This window comes from Miscanthus floridulus, chromosome 10, assembly GCF_019320115.1.
Source record: "Miscanthus floridulus cultivar M001 chromosome 10, ASM1932011v1, whole genome shotgun sequence".
In the NCBI taxonomy this organism is placed as follows: domain Eukaryota; kingdom Viridiplantae; phylum Streptophyta; class Magnoliopsida; order Poales; family Poaceae; genus Miscanthus; species Miscanthus floridulus.
In genome coordinates, this window is record NC_089589.1 from 116,256,818 (window position 1) to 116,278,937 (window position 22,120).

The window sequence follows — 22,120 nt, forward strand, 5'->3', positions numbered from 1 at the left end:
TTTGAGGAGCCCACGACCTATCTTCTTTGCAACGGCGCTGGTGCACTCAGCCATCGCCATCCCGCCCCACCCCGCTGGTTCTGCCGCCGCCCCTGCCTGACCACGGTGCTTCCCTGGCGCCTCGGCCGCCCCACCCAGGTGGCACTTTGTTGGCGGTCCTTACAGACCAATTGATGGATGGCAAAGTGGAGGGGCTAATATCATTGATATTTTACATGAAACGAACATGGCAGGTATCTTATCATAATGACATTTTGACTACTTTGTGCTTTCCATGAAAGAGATATCCTGTACAACTATCAGCTAGGGCGTCTAGAATTATTCATTCTTCTAAAAAAATCAGCTAGGGGCGAGGAATTTGAAGGCCAACAAACATTTTGGTAATAAAAAAAAAGAGCACACCCCTACCTGTTTTTCATTGCTAGCCAGGAACTGGTTTCTAACGTTAGTTCATCATATATCTTTCATCCAGCTACCCTGAGTTGACAGCGATCTAGCATAAGCATGGGCATGGACATGGAGAGGTGCACACGAGAGTGATCCGGCCGCTGATGAACCAGTGGCTTGAAGTTGAAGGGAGGTATGGTTGCTGCCATGGTGGCCCCCCTGGTGGGCAGTCTGCTGGGCGCTGTGACGAGCAACATGGTGTCGGTGGTCATCAAGCTTATATGTAAGCGCTATGATCTTTGGTCGGACTTCAATAATGACATTGAATCCATCAGGAGAGACCTTCTCATGATCTGTAATACCCAAAAAAAAAAGAAGAAAGATAGGGAAGGGGGGGCCTGCTAAAGGCCCAGCCAGCCAGCCCCTCCTTCCTCCTGACCGACCCTCCCCTCTTCCTCACGTTCTTCCTCTCTCCCTCCTCCTCCCATGTCTGCCTACCTTTGAATCCAAGCTCTGCAGCGCCAAACCCTTGGGGGGATCCAGCAAATCGGATCGGGGATGTCAAGAGGAGCAAGAAGAGGTGCGTCTTCCATGGAGATTAGTCCTTTCCCCATCTCTTCCTGCTGCCCTAGGTTTGGGGAATATCCAAGGTGAGGTGAATCCACTTTAAAACTGTTAATTGAGGTGCTTAGATGTTTCTTGGTCATGGGGATTAGTGGGTTTGTGGGGGAATCACCATTTGGATGTCAACCTAGGGTCTGCTGTCCTGGAGCTCGAGCAGTGCTGCTGTTCATGTGGTTTAGTTGACCTAAACGATTTTTCCTCAACAAGTTGATAATATGGAAGTTATAGAGGACCTTCAGATCTGTTTGCCTGTGAAATTTCATGATTTTAGCCCAGATGGTTTGAGAGAGATGAATTTTCTAAGCTAGCTGCTATTTTCTGACGAAAATCTGGACAGAGCTGGATCTAGCCGGATTTGAAGAACCTTAGAGGATTTATATGACTTTACAAATTATAGGAGACTTGTAGCATTTTTCATTAGCTTTCCATATTGGTAAAGATCATGGCCTTTGGATAAGAGGAACTCTAGATATAGATTTTTGAAGTTAGAGGTACTGTTTTCTCTGCAGAATGTTCAGTTATTCTTTGCTCATTCATTGGGCCACCTTGCTGACCCTATCTGCAAATGTGAGAAATATGAGAGTTGTAGACCATGAGATGATTTGCATTCTGGCCAAATTTCATAATTTTTGGACAAATGGATATGGAGTTATAAAAATGTGAAGTCTGCTGTCTCAATTGTTAGACAAATTCTGAAGCCTGTTTTCAACTGCCGATTAGGCCATCTTTTAAGCATGATAAAAATATAATCTCTTCATGAAAGTTGTAGGCCTTGTTGTGTAGATCCCCAAAGTGTATTTGTTTGCTATCATAGCCGTAATAGATTAAAAGATACAAAAGGATGAAGCAGCAGTGCTGCTGTTGGCTGAATTTCCAGAGTGTTGTCAGGCCTTGTTTGCGGGGGTTTTTCCGAGCATAGGAAGCATTTGTTTGCTGTTTATATACATCTTTGGTACTGCTGCAAACTGAAAAACATGTATGTTCAGGTGGAGTCACTTCGAGACGCAACTAGCGTCCGTTTTCATCGTCGGTAAAGGCAAGTGAATGTAGCTGTTGTGTTGCTACCACTTTAACATGCTATCTTTACTGCCTCCACTTATAAAATGCAGCACACATACTTATATGTGGTAATCTGAAAAACATACATGATGCTCATAGTTATGGCAGAAGTATAAATATGATGTTACTAGTACAGCTATGTAGTGGGTGTATTCCTTTTTAATTCGACATGGCTGCATAGATAAATGAAATGTTCAATGGATGATGGTTTTTGGACTCATGGTTGAGGCTGATAGTATATTGCACATGTGGCACATACTTGGTAATTTAAACTATCTCATGATTCTTTTACTATAGACGAAGTCTATGGAATCCTTAGTGGCTTAATAGCTGATGGATTTGTTATAGCATTATGTTGATCTTGGTGTTTGAAAACATCTGTGGCATTATGCTACTTTTTGTCTCCTAGGGCTAACACGTGCGGACCAAATGAAGTTTTGGGTTATGAGTAAGGTTAGAAGTAGTTTCTAGAAGTCTTTGGGTATATGTGTGTTCAAACTTAAGAATTGGTGCTTTACTCCATATTTAAAAAGATAATACTTACATTCTATCCTATACCTGTTAAAATGAATGTGACCCATAGATAACATGATATGGAGAATGATTTCGTTGATACTTGGCATACATGAGATTCTATAATTCAATCATGGTTGATACTATTTATGTTGAATAAGCTCTTTATGCATCTCTCCGTATATATTATCATGGCTTGTTCTCTTGTCATTATGGAGTATGTGGTATTTGGATTCTGGAGATGGCATTTATATTGTGGCATTGCATCACATTGCATTGCATGGCATTTGGAGTTATGTCGTGAACCTATGGTTGCGACCGTACCGGTACAACATCGTCATAACGATGCAGCTTCATACCTTGTTGGGTATGAAGGTAGGAGTTCATATGCATGCATATGCATACATCATCATTTATTGGGTGCCGATACAACTTCACACCTGAAGGCAGGAGTTCATGTGCATTGATATATAATTCGGAATGTTTTGGATGTGGGATGTGATGAAGTTACCTTGTGCCGACATACACTGGGATGTTACTTATGGGATTTCGAATATATCGTATGTGAGCTTCTTGCCATTCGCATATTTGTTATGTATGGATATTTGAAATATTGGCGTGATAGAGTTGCAATGACTAACATGGTAAGTGATGCTTCTCTATGGTGATGTGTATTATGGTATGGCCTATGGACTGTGGAGATATTATATGTGTTGTTGCAGTGCATTCCTATGGGCTTCAATGCCATTGCAAATGTTATTCCATTTTTTTCAGGTATATGTTCTGTATTTATGCTACCTATATTTTTAGTTGTTATGGAGGCCTATATGCTATGGCTTTTGAGGGTTGTTAACTATTGTTCTACGTGGACCTTATATCAATCGTTATGGTAACTATTGTACAGACTAATGTTGTTTTGCCATTGCCATGATCGCATAATTCTTGGTATATCAAGTAGATTGGTGGAGATGTTAATACTTGTTACTTTATCGAATGATTGGTTAATCTAATGTGGTTTAAATAGCCTGTTGAAGTAGTTCGCTTGCTGAGATTATTCAATCTCACTCTTGTTTTCCCCTCCCCAGGTTGTCTTTTGATGCTAGCATGGAGGGAAGTGGGTTAGTTGCACTACATACACTTTCACGGGATCCTACATAATGCTAAGATGTGTTCTTTTAAGTTTATGAGATGTGAGTATCCTTATTCATGTTTGTTTAAGTCGAGTAGTTGTTATGTTAGAGAACCACGCTTGATAATCTATCTATTTGTTGCTTCCGCGTTGGGCTGGTTTCAAGGTATTTGCTGCTGAAATTTTATAGTTCGGCATTTTGTGGTGTAGTTGTGTAGCATCCTTGGGTTGCGTGGCACCTGGGGTGTTACATGATCGCTGGAGATGAGGAGGACCAGCTTTTGGAAGAGGTCGATTTGAGTGCCGTGATGGGCAAATACCGGGAAGAGATGCATGATCTGGCACTCGAAATCGAGGACTTCCTCGATCGGATCCTGCGGCACGTTGTTGAAAAAAATGGCAGCCCACTCCATAAGGCCCTCGGATTCACCACCGAGACACTCTTAGATGCCAAGGTAAAAAAACTCAAGGAGAGGCTGAAGGATGCAAAACAGCGGAGAAGCGACCACGACAAGGACATCAATGGCCGCCAAATCTCCCACTCCTCGACGCCCCCAGCGAACACATACACAACAAAGATCGAACCTGTGGGCATCGACGAGTCCAGGCAAGAGATTTGTGAGTGGGCGACCAAGGATGTGGAGGGCGAGCCGGAGCAGCTGAGCGTGATCTCCATCGTCGGGTTCAGTGGATCTGGAAAGTCCACGCTCGCGAAGGCAGTATATGATTGCCCCGATGTCACCCACAAATTCCGTCACCGAGCCTGGATTGTGGCGTCGAAGCACAGGTGTGATGCCAAGGGACTCCTCATGGAGTTACTTCAGAAGCTTGGCCAGGGAGACAAGATATCTGACTTAGACGTTGAACAGCTCCAGGCCAAGATCTCAGAGTATCTGAAGGGAACTAAGAGGTAATGATTTTGTTCTCCATTTAGCTTTATTCCATTTATTTTTATGGGAGCATAGGCTTAGCAAAGAAGTGACCCTGCATTTGTTCTGTGTTAAAGAAGAGCTTGGATACAATATTTCTACTTTTTTTCTGAGGCCCCTACGATTTATTGACAAAAAAGTGGAGCAGTTGTCTCTATTATTTTTTACTCCACTCTTTGTGTATATAAGTCAATGATATATAAGACAGTGGCCTTTAGGGTGCCTAATAAACAAAAGAAAATATTTAATCTGCCACTGTGTGCAACAGATTGAATTACAATGGTGTATGTGCTTCCTTCAAGCTCACCATTATTAGTGGCTAATGTACCAAATTGACCCCTCATTCTAGTGAATGATAACTGTACTAACATTTCATTTTATCAATCAATCTGCTAGGTACCTTATTATACTTGATGACATCAAGAATCAAACATGGTGGGACGGTATCAAATCTGCCTTCCCTGAAAAGGCAACAGGAAGAATAATTGTGACAACAACAATTCAGAGAGTAGCTAAAGTGTGCAGCCGTGGGAACGGTTATGTGCACAATATGGAAGCTCTAGGTAACAAGCATTCCAAGGAGTTGCTGAGAGCTGTATTGAAGGGGCATTCGCCTGATTTGGAGAGGAGCTCAACGTCAATCATGAATAAATGTGATGGCCACCCTCATGCTCTTCTTACCTTGGCAAATTATTTGCAGAGTGAAGATAGGATCACCAAATCAGTCTGTGAGAAACTCTGCAGCAACCTAGGCTTTCGTATGGCAACGGACGATGCCTTCATGGACCTGCAAAAGGTTCTTATGAGTACCTACAGATGCCTGCCAAAAGGTTTTCTCAATCTCAAGACCTGCTTACTCTATGTTTGTGTGTTCCCAAATGGTTGTCACATCAGCAGGAGCAGATTGATAAGGCGATGGTCGGCTGAAGGATATGTGAAGCATGATCATTCACGCAGCACTCTAGTTGTTGCAGAAGATAACTTCAAGAAACTAGTTGACCAGAGTACCATTTGGCCAATTGATACAAGAATGCAAATGTGAAGACTTGCAGAGCTCATAGCATCTTCCACGAGTTCCTGCTGTACATGTCCATGTCTTCTAAGTTCATTACATCTTTCAACAACGAAGAAAGAAAAGACTACCGCCACCTCTTTATTCAGAACACACCAAACAGCAAGTATGGGGATGATGAAGAGAAATCCCGTGCCCATTCTCTGACGATCTATGGAAGTTCAGGTGAAGCTGCTGGGTATTTTGCCAAGTGTCAGCTGCTGAGAGTCTTGGATTTGGAAGAATGCAAGGATTTGGAGGACAAACATCTTGATGGCATACACAAGCTATGGTATCTGAAATACTTGAGTGTCGGGGACAAAATAAGCAGACTGCCGAAGCATATTGAGAAATTACATTGCTTAGAGACCCTCGACATGAGGAAGACAAAGAAAGTTATCATATTACCCGTGGAAGTCATCAAGCTGCCCCACCTAGCTCATCTGTTGGGAAGGTTCCAGCTTGATAAGACGGACTGGGACAAAAGTGAACCACAAAAGTATGTGCCTGAAAAAAGTAATATGCAAACGCTAGCAGGATTTGTCACAGACAATAACCCTGGGTTTTCAAAGTTAATGCTTTATATGAAGATATTGACAAAGGTTAAGATATGCTGCAACTCGACAACTGATGAGGGCCTTGATGTCCTTTTGGTGGCTATTGAAAACTTCGTGCAGGCTGACTTGGACACAGGTGTTTGTGTTCGTTCTCTGTCATTAGATACTGGGAATTTTTCAGTAAGGATCCTGCGTTCTCTAGCATATGGTAACCTCAGGTCCCTGAAACTACATGGAGAGCTGAGGGGACTGGTTCAGTTTACTACGGTGTTGTGGAGTCTCCGGGAGTTGTGCCTTTCGTCGACTAATGATCTGACGGATAAAGACCTATCAGACCTGCGCAAGCTCAGTGATTTGGAGTCCCTCAGATTGGATGGAGTCAGTCTTGAAGGCTTCGTCATCACAAGTGAGGATTTTCCAGGACTGCTATGCCTATGTCTTGTGCAATGTCCAAGCCTCCCCAAGATTGAAGAAGGAGCTTTGCCCGATCTCCTCTCACTTCGGCTTCTCAATCATGGTTTAGATGGGCTATCTGGCATCGAAATCAAATGGCACAAAATTCTCCAGGAAATTGCACTTGACTCTGAGGTTAAGCAGGAAACAAAAACTGATTGGGAAGATTCAGCTAAGAAGCATCCAAAGAGACCAAGAGTTTTGTATCTGAAAAGTGTTGATCTGAATGGCACGGGGTCTATGGTGAAATATGTTGCCACGGAGAGAACAGTACCTGCGACTGGCTCCTCCACCATGCGAGGGGAACGTTCGATCTCAAGGGTCGAAACAAATTCAGTTGACAAACCCAGTTCTTCTGATTCGAAGCATGTAAAACGAGAAGACGACAATTCTTTGAATGAAGCAATAGTTGCAAACCCCTCTCCAGCGTCCACCGAGCTCTGTAGTGCTGCGATGGAGATGGACATTGACATGCCACCTTCTTCAAGGGTGGTGTCCTGATCATGGCTAGCAGCACTCTGGTCAGTTCATCTATAACTGATGCAGTTTATTAGTGTTACAGTACTTTATCAATATGTGGCTAAAAACTTTAAGAGACATACCATTAGAAGTTCGTTATTACTACATCCTTGCTGTTACTAGTTAGAGGCACTACGTTAAACCTCTAATGCTTATTATACCTTTTATTCAAAATACTTCTTTCAGATTTTATCAAAACAGACATTTTTAGGCTGTAGAGTACACTCTTAATTAATTATTTTTAGTGTTACTAGTTGATGGCCAAATCTTTCTGATATTTTGAGAATTGCTAAAATTCACTGTTGTCCAAAACATCTCATATGGATTAACTTGAGCCTCTTTTATAGTGTCCAATTAGTACTACTACTAGTAAGATAAGATCACTGTGTATCAATCTTCACCCCTGTTATGTGGCTGCTAGGATTGAGAGGAGAGAGGTGAGGGGAGCGATGGCGGCTAGCGTGCTACAGCAACCGCATGCTACAGTGCCAGCGGGGGTACTGTTCACGTGGTGGTGGCGGCGGCTAGGGCTAGGGGCGCAGGGGGAGGCCGGCCGCGGGGCTTCGACCACGGCCGGTAAGAGAGAAGAGATTTCCTTCTAATCTCTTGCTTCATTCTAGATTGATATATCTCCTCTCATTATATAGAGAGTTCTGACTTGGCCCTTAAGCAAGCGACTAATTAACTCTAATGGGCTAAGGCCCAATAGGCCCTTGACTCCTCTAACACTACACCTCACCTGGACATGCAGCTCGTCCTCGAGCTGCAATCTAACGATGACACTAACGATGCCTCCACTAGACACAAACCTAACACCTAAAAATAAGCCTTTTACATCTCGGCTTATTTTATTGACCTGAAGAAGACTACGACTCTTTATTTTTGACTCCTAAAGATACGGCGGGCACCCTCCGCTTGCTGGACCATCACGTGTGTAGCCACCTGGATCCCATGGAGACCATCGGAACGAGAAGGGTGCACGGGTATAGCCACCTAGAATTGGTGGCAACAGCAACCAGCGGAGACGTGCTCGTGGCGGACGGTGGCGGAATGCGATGGCGCTAGGCAGTGCATCCCCGCCGGTGACAAGGAGGGAAGCTGCTCCCATATCGCCGGTGCTGCAGAGTTGGAGTTCGCCGCCCACGGAAAAAACACCATGCTTGCGCCTAAAGACAACAGCAGGTTGGCGCGGTTGCTGGTGGCCGTCCGACCAGGCGAGGTCGACCGACCATGCTAGGTCGTGCTCCCCTATGCTGAGGTCGACCGTCGCCAAGGTCGCCTCGTGCATAGGTGAGCGCATCTTCTGCAGCCGCTGGCGTGCTAGGAGGCCACGCGCCGTAGCCTGCAGCCGCACCACCGCAAACACCTTGCAGGCACTTGCCCGCGCAGTCACCTTCCTCTCCGTGAGCTGCAAGGCTGTTGCTGTAGGGACGACTGGACGCCGCCGCTTGAAGATGGGGTGTTGTCACCCCTGCCGGCGCGCTAGGAGGCAATGCGCCATCGCCTGCAGCTGCGCCGCCGATGCCTGGATGCCATCCACGCCCCCGTAGAAGACGCCATCGCTGTCCTACTGTGGCGGCACGGGGCTGGGGGTGGTGAACGATGGGATCAGTGAAGGAGAGGTGGACAGCAGCGCGGGACTGCTGCTCTCCGCGCCCGTGCTGTCCAGCGAGGGCGATGCGGCGGAGAGCGTCGGCATCAGGCTGTCGCCGTGGAACAAGGGGCCGTCCACCCCGCCGTCGAGGACGACCGGAGCCAGGGTGCCGCCAGGCGCCATGACAACCCCGCTGGTCTGAGGCATGGCATAGGGGAAGATCGCCTACGGCTGCCACGGCTGTGGAGGTGGTGGTGGGGGCGGCGGAAGGAGGCCCGCCACAGATTGCTGCAGGGTGGAGACGTTGAGGCTGAGGGCATCCACCGTACGACCAATCTGATCCATGTTGCGGGCAAATTGTTCCATCACACCGGCTAAACCCTCGAGGGTGAGAGCGGTGCCAGAAGTCTTCGAGAGTTCGGAGGACGCGGACGGTAGCGGAACAGATGACACCGGCGTCGGCAGGACGCCGGAGGATTGCGGAGCTGTGGACATCGTCCTAGAAATCTCTGATACCAGATGTTATGTGGCTGCTAGGATTGAGAGGAGAGAGGTGAGGGGAGCAACGGCGGCTAGCGTGCTACAGTGACCGCGGGGTACTGTTCACGTGGTGGTGGCGGCGGCTAGGGCTAGGGGCGCAGGCGGAGGCCGGCCGCGGGGCTTCGCCCACGGTCAGCAAGAGAGGAGATTTCCTTCTAATCTCTTGCTTGATTCTAGATTGATATATCTCCTCTCATTATATAGAGAGGTCTGACTTGGCCCTTAAGCAAGCGACTAATTAACTCTAATGGGATAAGGCCCAATAGGCCCTTGACTCCTCTAACACTACACCCCACCTGGACATGCAGCTCGTCCTCGAGGTGCAATCTAACGATGACACTAACGATGCCTCCACTAGACAGAAACCTAACACCTAAAAATAAGCCTTTTTCATCTCGGCTTATTTTATTGACCTGAAGAAGACTACGACTCTTTATTTTTGACTCCTGAAGATACGGCGGGCACCCTCCGCTTGCTGGACCAGCACGTGTGTAGCCACCTGGATCCGATGGAGACCATCGGAATGAGAAGGGTGCACGGGTATGGCCACCTAGAATTGGTGGCAACAGCAACCAGCGGAGACGTGCTTGTGGCGGACGGTGGCGGAATGCGATGGCGCTAGGCAGTGCGTCCCCGCCGGTGACAAGGAGGGAAGCTGCTCCCATATCGCCGGTGCCGCAGAGTTGGAGTTCGCCGCCCACGGAAAAAACACCATGCTTGCGCCTAAAGACAACAGCAGGTTGGCGCGGTTGCTGGTGGCCGTCCGACCAGGCGAGGTCGACCGACCATGCTAGGTCACGCTCCCCTATGCTGAGGTCGACCGCCGCCAAGGTCACCTCGCGCATAGGTGAGCGCATCTTCTGCAGCCGCCGGCGCGCTAGGAGGCCACGCGCCGCAGCCTGCAGCCGCACCGCCGCAAACACCTTGCAGGCACTTGACCGCGCAGTCACCTTCCTCTCCGTGAGCTGCAAGGCTGCTGCTGTAGGGACGACTGGACGCCGCCGCTTGAAGATGGGGTGTTGTCGTCCCTGCCGGCGCGCTAGGAGGCAATGCGCCACCGCCTGTAGCTGCGCCACCGATGCCTGGATGCCATCCACGCCCCCGTAGAAGACGCCATCGCTGTCCTGCTGTGGCGGCATGGGGCTGGGGGTGGTGAACGATGGGATCAGTGAAGGAGAGGTGGACAGCAGCGCGGGACTGCTGCTCTCCGCGCCCGTGCTGTCCAGCGAGGGCGACGTGGCGGAGAGCGTCGGCATCAGGCTGCCGTCGTGGAACAAGGGGCCGTCCACCCCGCCGTCGAGGACGCCCGGAGCTAGGGTGCCGCCAGGTGCCATGACAACCCCGCTGGTCTGAGGCATGGCATAGGGGAAGATCGCCTGCGGCTGCCACGGCTGTGGAGGTGGTGGTGGGGGCGGCGGAAGGAGGCCCGCCACAGATTGGTGCAGGGTGGAGACGTTGAGGCTGAGGGCATCCACCGTACGGCCGATCTGATCCATGTTGCGGGCAAATTGTTCCATCACACCGGCTAAACCCTCGAGGGTGAGAGCGGTGCCAGAGGTCTCCGAGAGTTCGGAGGACGCGGACGGCAGCGGAACGGACGACATCGGCGTCGGCAGGACGCCGGAGGATTGCAGAGCTGTGGACATCGTCCTAGAAATCTCTGATACCAGATGTTATGTGGCTGCTAGGATTGAGAGGAGAGAGTTGAGGAGAGCGACGGCGGCTAGCGTGCTACAGTAACCGCGTGCTACAATGACCGCGGGGGGTACTGTTCATGTGGTGGCGGCGGCGTCTAGGGCTAGGGGCGCAAGGGGAGGCCGGCCGCGGGGCTTCGCCCACGACTGGCAAGAGAGAAGAGATTTCCTTCTAATCTCTTGCTTGATTCTAGATTGATATATCTCCTCTCATTATATAGAGAGGTCTGACTTGGCCCTTAAGCAAGCGACTAATTAACTCTAATGGGCTAAGGCCTAGTAGGCCCTTGACTCCTCTAACACTACACCACACCTGGACATGCAGCTCGTCCTCGAGCTGCAATCTAACGATGACACTAACGATGCCTCCACTAGATACAAACCTAACACCTAAAAATAAGCCTTTTACATCTCGGCTTATTTTATTGACCTGAAGAAGACTACGACTCTTTATTTTTGACTCCTGAAGATACGGCGCGCACCCTCCGCTTGCTGGACCAGCACGTGTGTAGCCACCTGGATCCCATGGAGACCATCGGAACGAGAAGGGTGCACGGGTATGGCCACCTAGAATTGGTGGCAACAGCAACCAGCGGAGACGTGCTCGTGGCGGACGGTGGCGGAATGCGATGGCGCTAGGCAGTGCGTCCCCGCCGGTGACAAGGAGGGAAGCTGCTCCCATATCACCGGTGCCGCAGAGTTGGAGTTCGCCGCCCACGGAAAAAACACCATGCTTGCGCCTGAAGACAACAGCAGGTTGGCGCGGTTGCTGGTGGCCGTCCGACCAGGCGAGGTCGACCGACCATGCTAGGTCACGCTCCCCTATGCTGAGGTCGACCGCCGCCAAGGTCGCCTCGTGCATAGGTGAGCGCATCTTCTGCAGCCGCCGGCGCGCTAGGAGGCCACGCGCCGCAGCCTGCAGCCGCACCGCCGCAAACACCTTGCAGGCACTTGCCCGCGCAGTCACCTTCCTCTCCGTGAGCTGCAAGGCTGCTGCTGTAGGGATGACTGGACGCCGCCGCTTGAAGATGGGGTGTTGTCGTCCCTGCCGGCGCGCTAGGAGGCAATGCGCCATCGCCTGCAGCTGCGCCGCCAATGCCTGGATGCCATCCACGCCCCCGTAGAAGACGCCATCGCTGTCCTGCTGTGGCGGCACGGGGCTGGGGGTGGTGAACGATGGGATCAGTGAAGGAGAGGTGGACAGCAGCGCGGGACTGCTGCTCTCCGCGTCCGTGCTGTCCAGCGAGGGCGACGCGGCGGAGAGCGTCGGCATCAGGCTGCCGTCGTGGAACAAGGGGCCGTCCACCCCGCCGTCGAGGATGCCCGGAGCTAGGGTGCCGCTAGGCGCCATGACAACCCCGCTGGTCTGAGGCATGGCATAGGGGAAGATCGCCTACGGCTGCCATGGCTGTGGAGGTGGTGGTGGGGGCGGCGGAAGGAGGCCCGCCACAGATTGCTGCAGGGTGGAGATGTTGAGGCTGAGGGCATCCAACGTACGACCAATCTGATCCATGTTGCGGGCAAATTGTTCCATCACACCGGCTAAACCGTCGAGGGTGAGAGCGGTGCCAGAGGTCTCCGAGAGTTCGGAGGACGTGGACGGCAGCGGAACGGACGACACCGGCGTCGGCAGGACGCCGGAGGATTGCGGAGCTGTGGACATCGTCCTGGAAATCTCTGATATCAGATGTTATGTGGCTGCTAGGATTGAGAGGAGAGAGTTGAGGGGAGCGACGGCGGCTAGCGTGCTACAGTAACCGCGGGGTACTGTTCGCGTGGTGGTGGCGGCGGCTAGGGCTAGGGGCGCAGGGGGAGGCCGGCCGTGGGGCTTCGCCCACGGCCGGCAAGAGAGAAGAGATTTCCTTCTAATCTCTTGCTTGATTTTAGATTGATATATCTCCTCTCATTATATAGAGAGGTCTGACTTGGCCCTTAAGCAAGCGACTAATTTACTCTAATAGGCTAAGGCCCAATAGGCACTTGACTCCTCTAACAACCCCCTTTGCATAAATATCTGTGACAGTGCTGCATCCCCTAGTTTCTATTCACAAACCAAATCTGGTTGAGGCTATTGCCTAAAACTTCCACACAAAAAAGGCAGTTTGTTGGTCTTCCTCATGTCGTAGTTATTTTCGGTTAGCAGAAGAACATTTATTTACCATTCACCTCTAACAGTTACATCCGAATGTTCAGAACTGATACAGTGATATCCATTTAAACTCTGCAGCATAAATGATCAAGTTTCGGAGAGCATCTCTTGAAAGCAAAGTTTCTGGTTCGACGGCCATTCGTTGCTGCTTTACCTCGTTTCAGAGCAGCAGTGTATGTATGCCATACGGTTGCTGCGAAGACTATTTGTGCTCTGTTTGCTATTTATGTGTGGTTATATTATGAGGTTTGTTGAGCCGTTATATGTACCATCTAAAAAATAAGTCCATCAGAACACGCAGATGGTAGTCATGTTCCATTTCAGTTTCAGCCTTGTCGATTCAGTGTTTCACTTGTTTGTAAAAGACGATGTTCCTGCTTGGCTGCTTCCTGTACTCGTACCGTATTCTGCACTTGAGGCACCTACATAAACTTGATCCTTTATGTACTATTCAGCTTGGACCAAATGCTAATCTACAAATATTTCATGAACTGGAGTTTGATGCCATTCTCTGCTGTCTGCTCCGTGCGTGACACGGATTCTGTCTGTGCTCTTCCCGCTGCTGGCAACAGATGTATGTGATCATTGGTACCTTGGTTACGAAACAGAGAGCCAAAATGTTGGCAATTGGCTGCTGTACATCAGGACGCTCCATCCATTTGACTGAATGTTGAGCACGGGCTGCGTAGTTTCACTTTCTGCGATGTACTGTAGCCAGTAGCAGGCCGAAATGTTGTTGTTTGCAGTAGTGTTTCTGTTTCCTGCAGAAAAACAGGCACGCTCTGTTCTCTGCGCTCGCCGATCCGCGCTTGGGATGGCAGGGCAAGCGCGTCGGAAGGCAGAGGCAGTGCGTGGCCGGCAGGCGGGCCTGGAGTGTGGAGGTGAACGTGTCAGCTGTGGAGTGGCGCGCTGGCATGTCCACGCGGCGCCGACAGGAAGTGGAGATCGAAGGCAATGGACGCCACCGCTGGCTGTGGAGGATCTGCGACGGCGGGCACTGGATCCGCCGGCGATGCCCCAGGCTGGTGGTGACCGCTGCCGAATTCATTTCTCTTGCACTTCTGCAGCCCAATGAAAACGAGAGGGTCCATCACGTTCAGTGTTTACAAAACGGGTAGCCCAAGCTGCATTGAAATGGGCAGGGCTGATAGAAATGTGTCCGAGGCTGGGCCCTAGCATGCAAGCGAAGTGCACAAGCATCGATGCTAGCTATGGTACTGACTTCATCCACTCAAAAAAAAAAAAGCTATGGTACTGACTTCAGCGAAATGCCTGGGCACGTGAACTGCATAAAGTGCTTTATGTGTTCTTCTTTTTCTTTATTTTTTGGTCCTCCTTTGCTCTGTCATTGTGACTATTTCAGTGTTTTCAGAATTCCCATTGGCGACTGCTTATCAAACTTTATTAACCACCCTCAGCATTGCAATTGTCCTCGATCAGTGTTTATGCTGCATTAGTGTACACCGACGAACTGTCTCTTATATCAATGAAAGATTGTTTGTGAGGCGTGACAAATCTGGTTATCTGATTCAGCTGCAGAATGTATGTTGTCTGCCTTTGGTTACTGTTCCTTCGGAAACGAGGACTCGGCACCAAGCAATAGGCCAGAAGCTGCTGGACCTCACGACCGGCCCAAGAGGAACTGCAAGCCCGGCCCAAATGGAACCAGAAGCCCAAATACTGGATTCTGGGTCCAGATTCAGACTGGGCATGTTTAAACCAATATTTCGGTTCGGTTTGGCAAAACTTCGGTTCTCAAGAATCCAAAACCGATCGGTTCACCTAAGAACAGGAATCCGACGAATTCGGTGTCGGTTTTCTACATCGGTTTTTCGGTTTAAACCGTACTAACCGAATCTCGCTGGTTGCAGTCGCCGCCACCGCTGCCCGAGCCGCTCGATGCCGCGCCGCTACCTGCTCGGTGCCGCCTAGGGTAGCTCGCCGCTGTGGACCGCGCCCCGCTGCAGCACGCAGCTGCCGCCCGCGCGCTGCTCCCTGTCCGCGTCGCTAGTAGCCGCCGCCGCCACGCGCGCCCCTGCTCACGTTGTCGTGGGGTCGCGGCTGCTCCGCGCCGCCGCCAGGAGGATAGTTAGCATCGGCTGCTAGGGTTTGCAACTTGGACGGGAGAAGAACGACCTAGTGAGAGTGGGTCGTGGAGGACGATGTTGTTCTCTACTTCTCTTTTCAGGGACGCATGCGAGCAGCTGGGCCGTGGGTTGGGCTGGGTTGCTGGGATACGTGGGAACCTGGGAGGGGGTGGCGTGTTCGCGTGTACTGACACCTGGACGCTTTGGGATTTCGTTTTCACGGTGTTTCGGTTCAGTTCCACCTGGAAACCGAAGCTGAAACCGACAACCGATGTTCCAAAATGCAAAAAACCGAAACCGAACCGAAAAATCGGTATTTCGATTCGGTTTCGGTTCGGTTCGGTTCGGTTCGGTGTTCGATCTTCGGTTAAAATGTACCCACCCTGAGTCCAGATTGGCGAGTGTAGCGTGAACTTTCTTCTTTATGTTGTGATGAAGCCGAGAGAGAGGGAGAGAACAGGATAACCTGAGGCCTGGCTTGGAATGGAGAAATTTCAAAGAAATGCCAAACCTCCTCATTTTGCTGACGTCACTGTGTCCAGTACAGTAACCGCCGCGCGTGGATTGTGGAGATCCAAGGCAATGAACGCGGCCGCCAACTGTCGAGATTCTGCGACGGCGTGCAGGGGCCAGGGGATACGCCCCCACGCGCGTGGCTTGTGACCGCTGTCGGGAGCGGATGGGCTGGGCCGCATTTTGCTCTTGTGCTTCTCCGGCCCCAACAAAACGAGAGGGTTTGCTCAAAAAAAAGAGAAAAAAACAAAACGAGAGGGTCCATAACCTTCGGTGTTTATACGAAACCAAGCTGCATTTAAATATAGGCCCATTCCAACTCCAAAATCCAACTGTCTCGACCGTAAGCCCCCTTGTAGCATTTCTCTCTCTCTCTCTCTCTTATCTTCTTCTTCTTCTTCTTTAATCTTGAATTCTTGATGTTTGCGTGTCCTTCTTCTTGCGAAAACAAAGCCCAAAGCTTGATTGCATGAATGACACAAGGCCCACACGGTGACATACAGCGATTCGTCTTCTTCCTGCTCTTGTCTACTAGACAGAGGGTTTGAGATCGAACTTTGTTCCACCACTTGCATGATGCATGGCGAACTAGTAGATGAGGCGTGGTGCCGGCGATATATATATATGATTCAGCGTGACGATCCATTTGGAAATCAGGATACAAGCATTTTATATAGTAGGAAAAAGTTGCTGACGTCAAGGCCTGAGGGCTGAGGCCGCCTTCGACTAGGGCGTCTCATGGAGTACATGGGTTGTAGGACATCTATTTCGTGCCTGGTTTGGCATTGATGTATTCTGCACCTGCTTCTCAGAATTAAGGCCGTGTTTAGTTCCTTCTCTAAAGTTTAGTTCCTATTCTATCGAATATTTGACACGTGCATAGAGTATTAAATATAGACTAAAAAAATAATTAATCGTATAGATTATGACTAATTTACGAGACAAAATTTTAAACCTAATTAGTCCAAGATTTGACAACGCGGTGCTACAGTAAAACTATAGTACCATGTGCTTATGCCGGATTAATTAGGCTTCATAAATTCGTCTCGCGGAGTACTGATGACTTCTGTAATTTATTTTTTTATTATTATTCGAACACTCCCATGTGACACCCCGATGTGACACCCAAAGTGACACCCCTAAACTTTAGCCCCTACATTTAAACAAGGCCTAAGGCACCTACCACTGTACTATAGCTGAAGGCAGTTTTTTTCCCTTAAGGGCATGTGCTCTGAGCACATCCGCCCTTGGATTCACATTGAGAAATGCGCACACACATCTTAATGCATAGTACTATAGCTGAAGGTGGTTTTTTTCTCTCTTAAGGGCATGTGCTCTGAGCACATCCACCTTTGGATTCGCACTGAGAAGTGTGTGCACACACATCTCAATGCAAATTAGATGTGCTCAAAGCACATTCCCTTAAAGGCACATTTGACTTTACCTACTATAGCTAGCTAGTCCCTATTATTAGAAGCAATATCAATCCGGTTCTTCAATAAAAAAAGCAGATTACCTAAAAAAAAGGCAGGACCAAGTACGTACTGTGATCCTGTTAGTAGTACTAATATATATGAATCCGACCATGCCGGTGTCCAGAAGAGTGGGGACCCGATCCCTTCGTAGTTTTTAGTCTTTTATTGATCTTTGTTCTTCTAAGGTTTGGTTCCTGGCATCATCGACAAAGTGGTGGCGACGATGAAGCGTTAGAATAATGTCTCTCTGGTCTTTCCCTACCTCTTCGATGTTCGATCTGGTGTTGACGAAGGACAATGAGAATTTGGTATGTTGGTTTTCTTCAGATCTTGGAGTGTTTATTAGGGGAAGCAGTCAACTGGCTCTCTTCACGGTGACTTTGACCTCTTCTTTTGGTTTCTTCTATTGTAAAGTTTGGCATCTCCAATACTCTGATCTGATGATGAAGGATTGTAAGCCTGTGTTCCTTGAAGGGTATCTCTGGCCGATGTTCTTTCAGTGGATCTAGATCTCGTTGTCAGTCTTCAAAGCCTTGTATGGCGATGGTGATTGTAGGGGTCAATTTCCTTTGCTGTCTCTTCAGTGCGCTTTTCAATCTTTGACAGGCAACGGACGATCAAAGGAAGAAGATGACTGGCTTGATCTTTAATGTACTTTTATTTTTTTAGAGGTCATTCTGTGTCAAGTTGTAATTTTGTACGAGCTATTGTTGAGACACTCTATTGAGTGTCTTTCTAGAAAAACTATATATATGAATTCCTTTTTTGAAAAAGAAAAAGAAAAAGACCAACAACTACTCATCCAGTCCTCGATTAGGCAAGTCTCGGTGGGGTTTCATAAACGTGTTCTTAGAAGACTCTCGTGTGTTAGAAACCATGCAAACAAGTTTTATTCCCATGAAACTAATTTTATTTTCTAAAACTTTTATCATCTCTCTTTGTTTACACTATACTAGGTAGCGTGCCCATGCGGTTCTACATAACAACAATTCTGTTAAATTAAATACCGACGTTAAAGTGACATTTAATTCAAAAAGCAAAGTTCATGAAATTAACACAGTCACAGAGAGCGCGGCGTCGCAGGCTCACAAACTCTATTGTATAGACTTTTTCGTGATATGGCTAAGATAATATTTTATATCGGCAGAAAGAATTCTCCGATATCCATTTCTTTCATGCGCCAATAAATCCATGAATAAGTTCCGCTGCATCTCCATATAATCCTGTACACACAGGTTCGAGTATATATGTAAATATTAGTGCCTGTCACATAGATAATACTACGTGTCTTAAAAATCTCTCATAAAATTTTAAAACAAAGTATGTTATACTCACCGTATAAATATGTGTGGCTTTAAGACTATTCCACTATCACACCTAGTTTTAAGGATAAAATTGAATGCACTAACTCATGTGTGCCTAGGGATCAATCACACACACAAGCTGACAAATTATAAAAGAGTATCATCACAGTGTATCTTACATCACGATAATAACATAACTTAGTCTTATACATCACAGCGGAAAATAAAAGATAACTCTCTTTCGTGGAACACCATCACAGGGAAGGTCAACTGGTTGACCACAAGTCTAATAATCCTCAGGAAATTCCTCATACCAGTTGTCATCTGTTACCCATCCGGGATTTTTATCCAAATAAAGAAAGTAAACAAGAGTAAGTACTTCCCGTACTTAACAAGATAACATGGGGTTATGTAGCTCAAAAATGATGACACTGATTTACTGCAGTTAGCACTTTTAGTAAGTCAGGATTTTATTATCAAGTATTATCAAATTATGCTTAAACTCCTATTTAAACCCACATAATCATATATCAGAATCATTTGCATCATATTATCATCGTATACCATCATAAATGAACCACATTGAGTAACCAATTATTCTGTGAGTTTTTCGGGCCACTCGTGACCGCGAGCACGGCTGTTATAACAGTTTGTAACCCTCTGCAGAGGTGGTGCACATTCACCGCGAGTCGTGATTCCCATATGCTCGGGTTAATTACTCCCATGTCACTGCCAAGGTGAGCGGGCAGGGTACACTATGAAGCCATTTCATAGGTTTCTCTAACAAGTTAGGGCTGCTAGGTTTCCTCGGCAGGCAGATGTAGGAACCCCCCTTTCCTATGGCACATATCCATCGCGGCTATACACATAGGAACAGAGGCAGCCCTATACCCAACGTGGCAAGCCCCTTTTACGCCATAAAGGTAACCTCTAACAAGCTAGAAAAGGTCCTATTACTGAGCTAAAGTTAGAGCCATATGACTCTCACGGTTGCACTGTCAGTCCCAGCTTTTGCCGACAGATAAGTCCTTATGGAGGGCCGAGAGCAACATGATCGAAAGCCATTTGCTCCTTCGCCCTATGGATCAGTTGTTATAAAGCATGTTTTACCTTTAGTTCCATAGAACCATTAACCATTGTATAGATCATGTTCAGTTAGAGTACTAGCAATCTACCCAAATGCAATTAACCCAAAGGAGTCAAGGAAAACATGTCATCAAATGACTAGGGTGTCCTTATGGTTATCAAAGATAGACACATGCACATGAGTAAATGATTAAAGTGAATAGGACATCAAGGTAGGCCCATGCTATACTTGCCTTGGTTCACAAACTCTTGCTGGTCCTACTGGTCGTCGAAGAACTCTTGATCTCCAACGTTCTCCTCACCGTCTGAACATGATCAACACAGCAACACACAACATTCCAGGAACATTCATGCAAAGCAAACAATCCTACAATTAGAATAGTACACCAACAGTATAGAAAACAAGATAAAATGTTTATGAAAATAATCTACGTCTCGCTACGATCATGTCAACGCGAAGTTCATGAAAATCGGAACTAAAACGCGAAAGTTATGAATTAAACGGGGTTTCCTATAGCACTTTATTTAATTAAACCTAACCATGAAATTTAAAAGTTGCAAAATTGATTAACAGTGGTACTAACACATAGATTATGAAATTACAAAGCTAACACAATTTGAACGGATCAATTCGGAGCTAAAACGAAGTTTTTATGAGCAAAACAAATCTAGTGGCATTTCTGTAAATACTAAAAACGTATTTTGGACTAAAATAGCGTACTTTACGTTTTCAAAACGAGAAAGCGTACTCTGGAAACTACGCTAGGGATGGCGGGTTCAATTCATCCGAAAGCGAGGGACTCTTTAGCAAATTTACATGCGAGAGGGTATCGGCCACTGAGAGCCGTTGGATCAAGGATGATCGGCTTAGATTAGATCAGGGAAATGAGAGAGAAGGAGATGACGGCCGGAACAGTAGCTTCCGCGGCGGGGCTGCCATTGCCGGCGACGTGGAGCTCGCCGGTGTGCGGGAAACTCGTCCTACGGGCCACGGTGTGCCCAACTGAGGCCACGAGGAAGACGCGGGGAAGATGGCGAGTTCACCCCGTGACAAAACACGGCCGGGGGATGGCTCGCACGGCGCCCGGCATGACCGGCAGCGAGGAGGAGCTTGCCGGTGCACCTGAAAACGGCCATACAAGGCACCAATTGCCAAAGGAAACGGTCGGGGAAGGAGAGGAGGGCACGACGAATCTCACCACGGGAAAAAATGGAGACGGAGGCGGCTCGGGGATGGCTGTTCGCGCGGAGGGGCGGATGGCGGATCCCGGTGATGCGCGTGCGGCTTCCTCGTGCACAGGGGAACGCGAGAGGGAGCGGGGAGGGCAGCAGGGGAAGTGGCTCGAGCGGGGCTTCCTTTTTGTAGAGGCAGGGGCGCGGGGAAGGGGCGCTCCCACACCGCGGGACGTGGGCGCAGCAGTTGCGGCCATGACTGGCTTGACCGGGCGCGGGGCAGAGGTGGGGGATGGCGCTGACTCGTGGCGCCGAGCTGTCAGCGGCAGTGGCACGACGGCAGTTGAGGCGGGCAGCGCGGCTGCGGTTGCCTGGCCCAAGCTGGGTCAGCGCCTTGCTGGGCTGGCGTGGTGCGCAAGGGAGGAGCGGAGCTGGCCTGGCGGGGAAAGAAATGGGCCAGCAGGCCAGGCCAGGCCGGCGGGGCAGGAATGACCAGCAGGCCGAATTGAAAGAAAGTGAAGGAGAGAGGAAATGAATTCCTTTTTTTTCTGAATCAAATTTTCATATTCGTTTTCAAATAATCTTTTTTTAATCCTTTTGAGTTTAAATCAAAACCACTCATTACAAAAATAAAAATGCAGCAGCATGTATGCACATACATGTTGCTACTTTACGATAAATTTTAAATTCATGAGAAATTTATTTTATTTTTTTTCCTACATTTCATGAGCACAAAATACAGAATTAAATTATTTTAAACATATTTTCCAAAAGAGGCAAATTTTAGGGTGTTACATCCACACAGACATATATTGTAGAATAAGATATCCACTTGAGTGTCTGTTCCAAGATGTTGAATTAGGTGTTGTAATTCTTAATTTCGACATATTTTTTAGGTCAAGGCAACCAATGGTGACACTTTTCTTAGTGGTGCATAATTTTGTGGTGCACCTCTGGATTATCTGAGTAAGGACAAGTTAGCACTGCAAAGGCTCAGAAAAGCTGCTGAGAAGGCTAAGGTTGAGTTTTCCTCCACTATGCATACTAAAACATATGTCCCCGTTTATCATTGTCGATGCTTTTGATGCAAAGCAATTCAACATTACCATGATCAGATATAAGTTTGAGTCTCTTGTGAGCAATCTCATAGAGGGACTCTCATTCTTTATGTGATCTGTCTCAAGGATATTGGCAAGACGATGGAACCATGTTGGAATGTCGCACCAAAAAATATCCACGTTTTGTCCACGATTTATTTCCCATGAATATATGCGGGTACTATGA

At 48.2% G+C, this 22,120-nt stretch overlaps 1 protein-coding gene and 2 pseudogenes across 10 annotated transcripts; 1 reads left to right on the forward strand and 2 right to left on the reverse strand.

Moving 5' to 3' along the window:
• Positions 1-300: 300 nt before the first annotated feature.
• LOC136487021 (disease resistance protein RGA4-like) lies at positions 301-13,839 on the forward strand. Of its 10 annotated transcripts, none has more exons than XM_066484143.1 (6): positions 301-380; positions 473-670; positions 3,669-3,773; positions 3,923-4,622; positions 5,038-7,223; positions 13,277-13,837. In XM_066484143.1, exon 5 carries the CDS (start codon positions 5,728-5,730, stop codon positions 7,201-7,203), a length of 1,476 nt encoding a protein of 491 aa, XP_066340240.1. In that variant the 5' UTR covers positions 301-380; positions 473-670; positions 3,669-3,773; positions 3,923-4,622; positions 5,038-5,727; the 3' UTR covers positions 7,204-7,223; positions 13,277-13,837. The 10 variants fall into 10 exon arrangements, 9 of the variants coding, with proteins under 9 accessions (XP_066340240.1, XP_066340241.1, XP_066340238.1 ...); XM_066484141.1 differs by lacking the exons at positions 301-380; positions 473-670 and adding exons at positions 724-1,037; positions 1,998-2,047 and having other exon boundaries at positions 3,903-4,622; XM_066484140.1 differs by lacking the exons at positions 301-380; positions 473-670 and adding exons at positions 724-1,037; positions 1,998-2,047.
• On the reverse strand, positions 9,974-11,001 carry LOC136487025 (uncharacterized; annotated as a pseudogene).
• Positions 11,733-13,236, reverse strand: LOC136487026 (uncharacterized; annotated as a pseudogene).
• Positions 13,840-22,120: the final 8,281 nt, after the last annotated feature.

Excerpts from the sequence above, each read along its gene's own strand:
- LOC136487021 (XM_066484143.1), top strand. The coding sequence starts at position 5,728 with ATGTCCATGTCTTCTAAGTTCATTACATCTTTCAACAACGAAGAAAGA.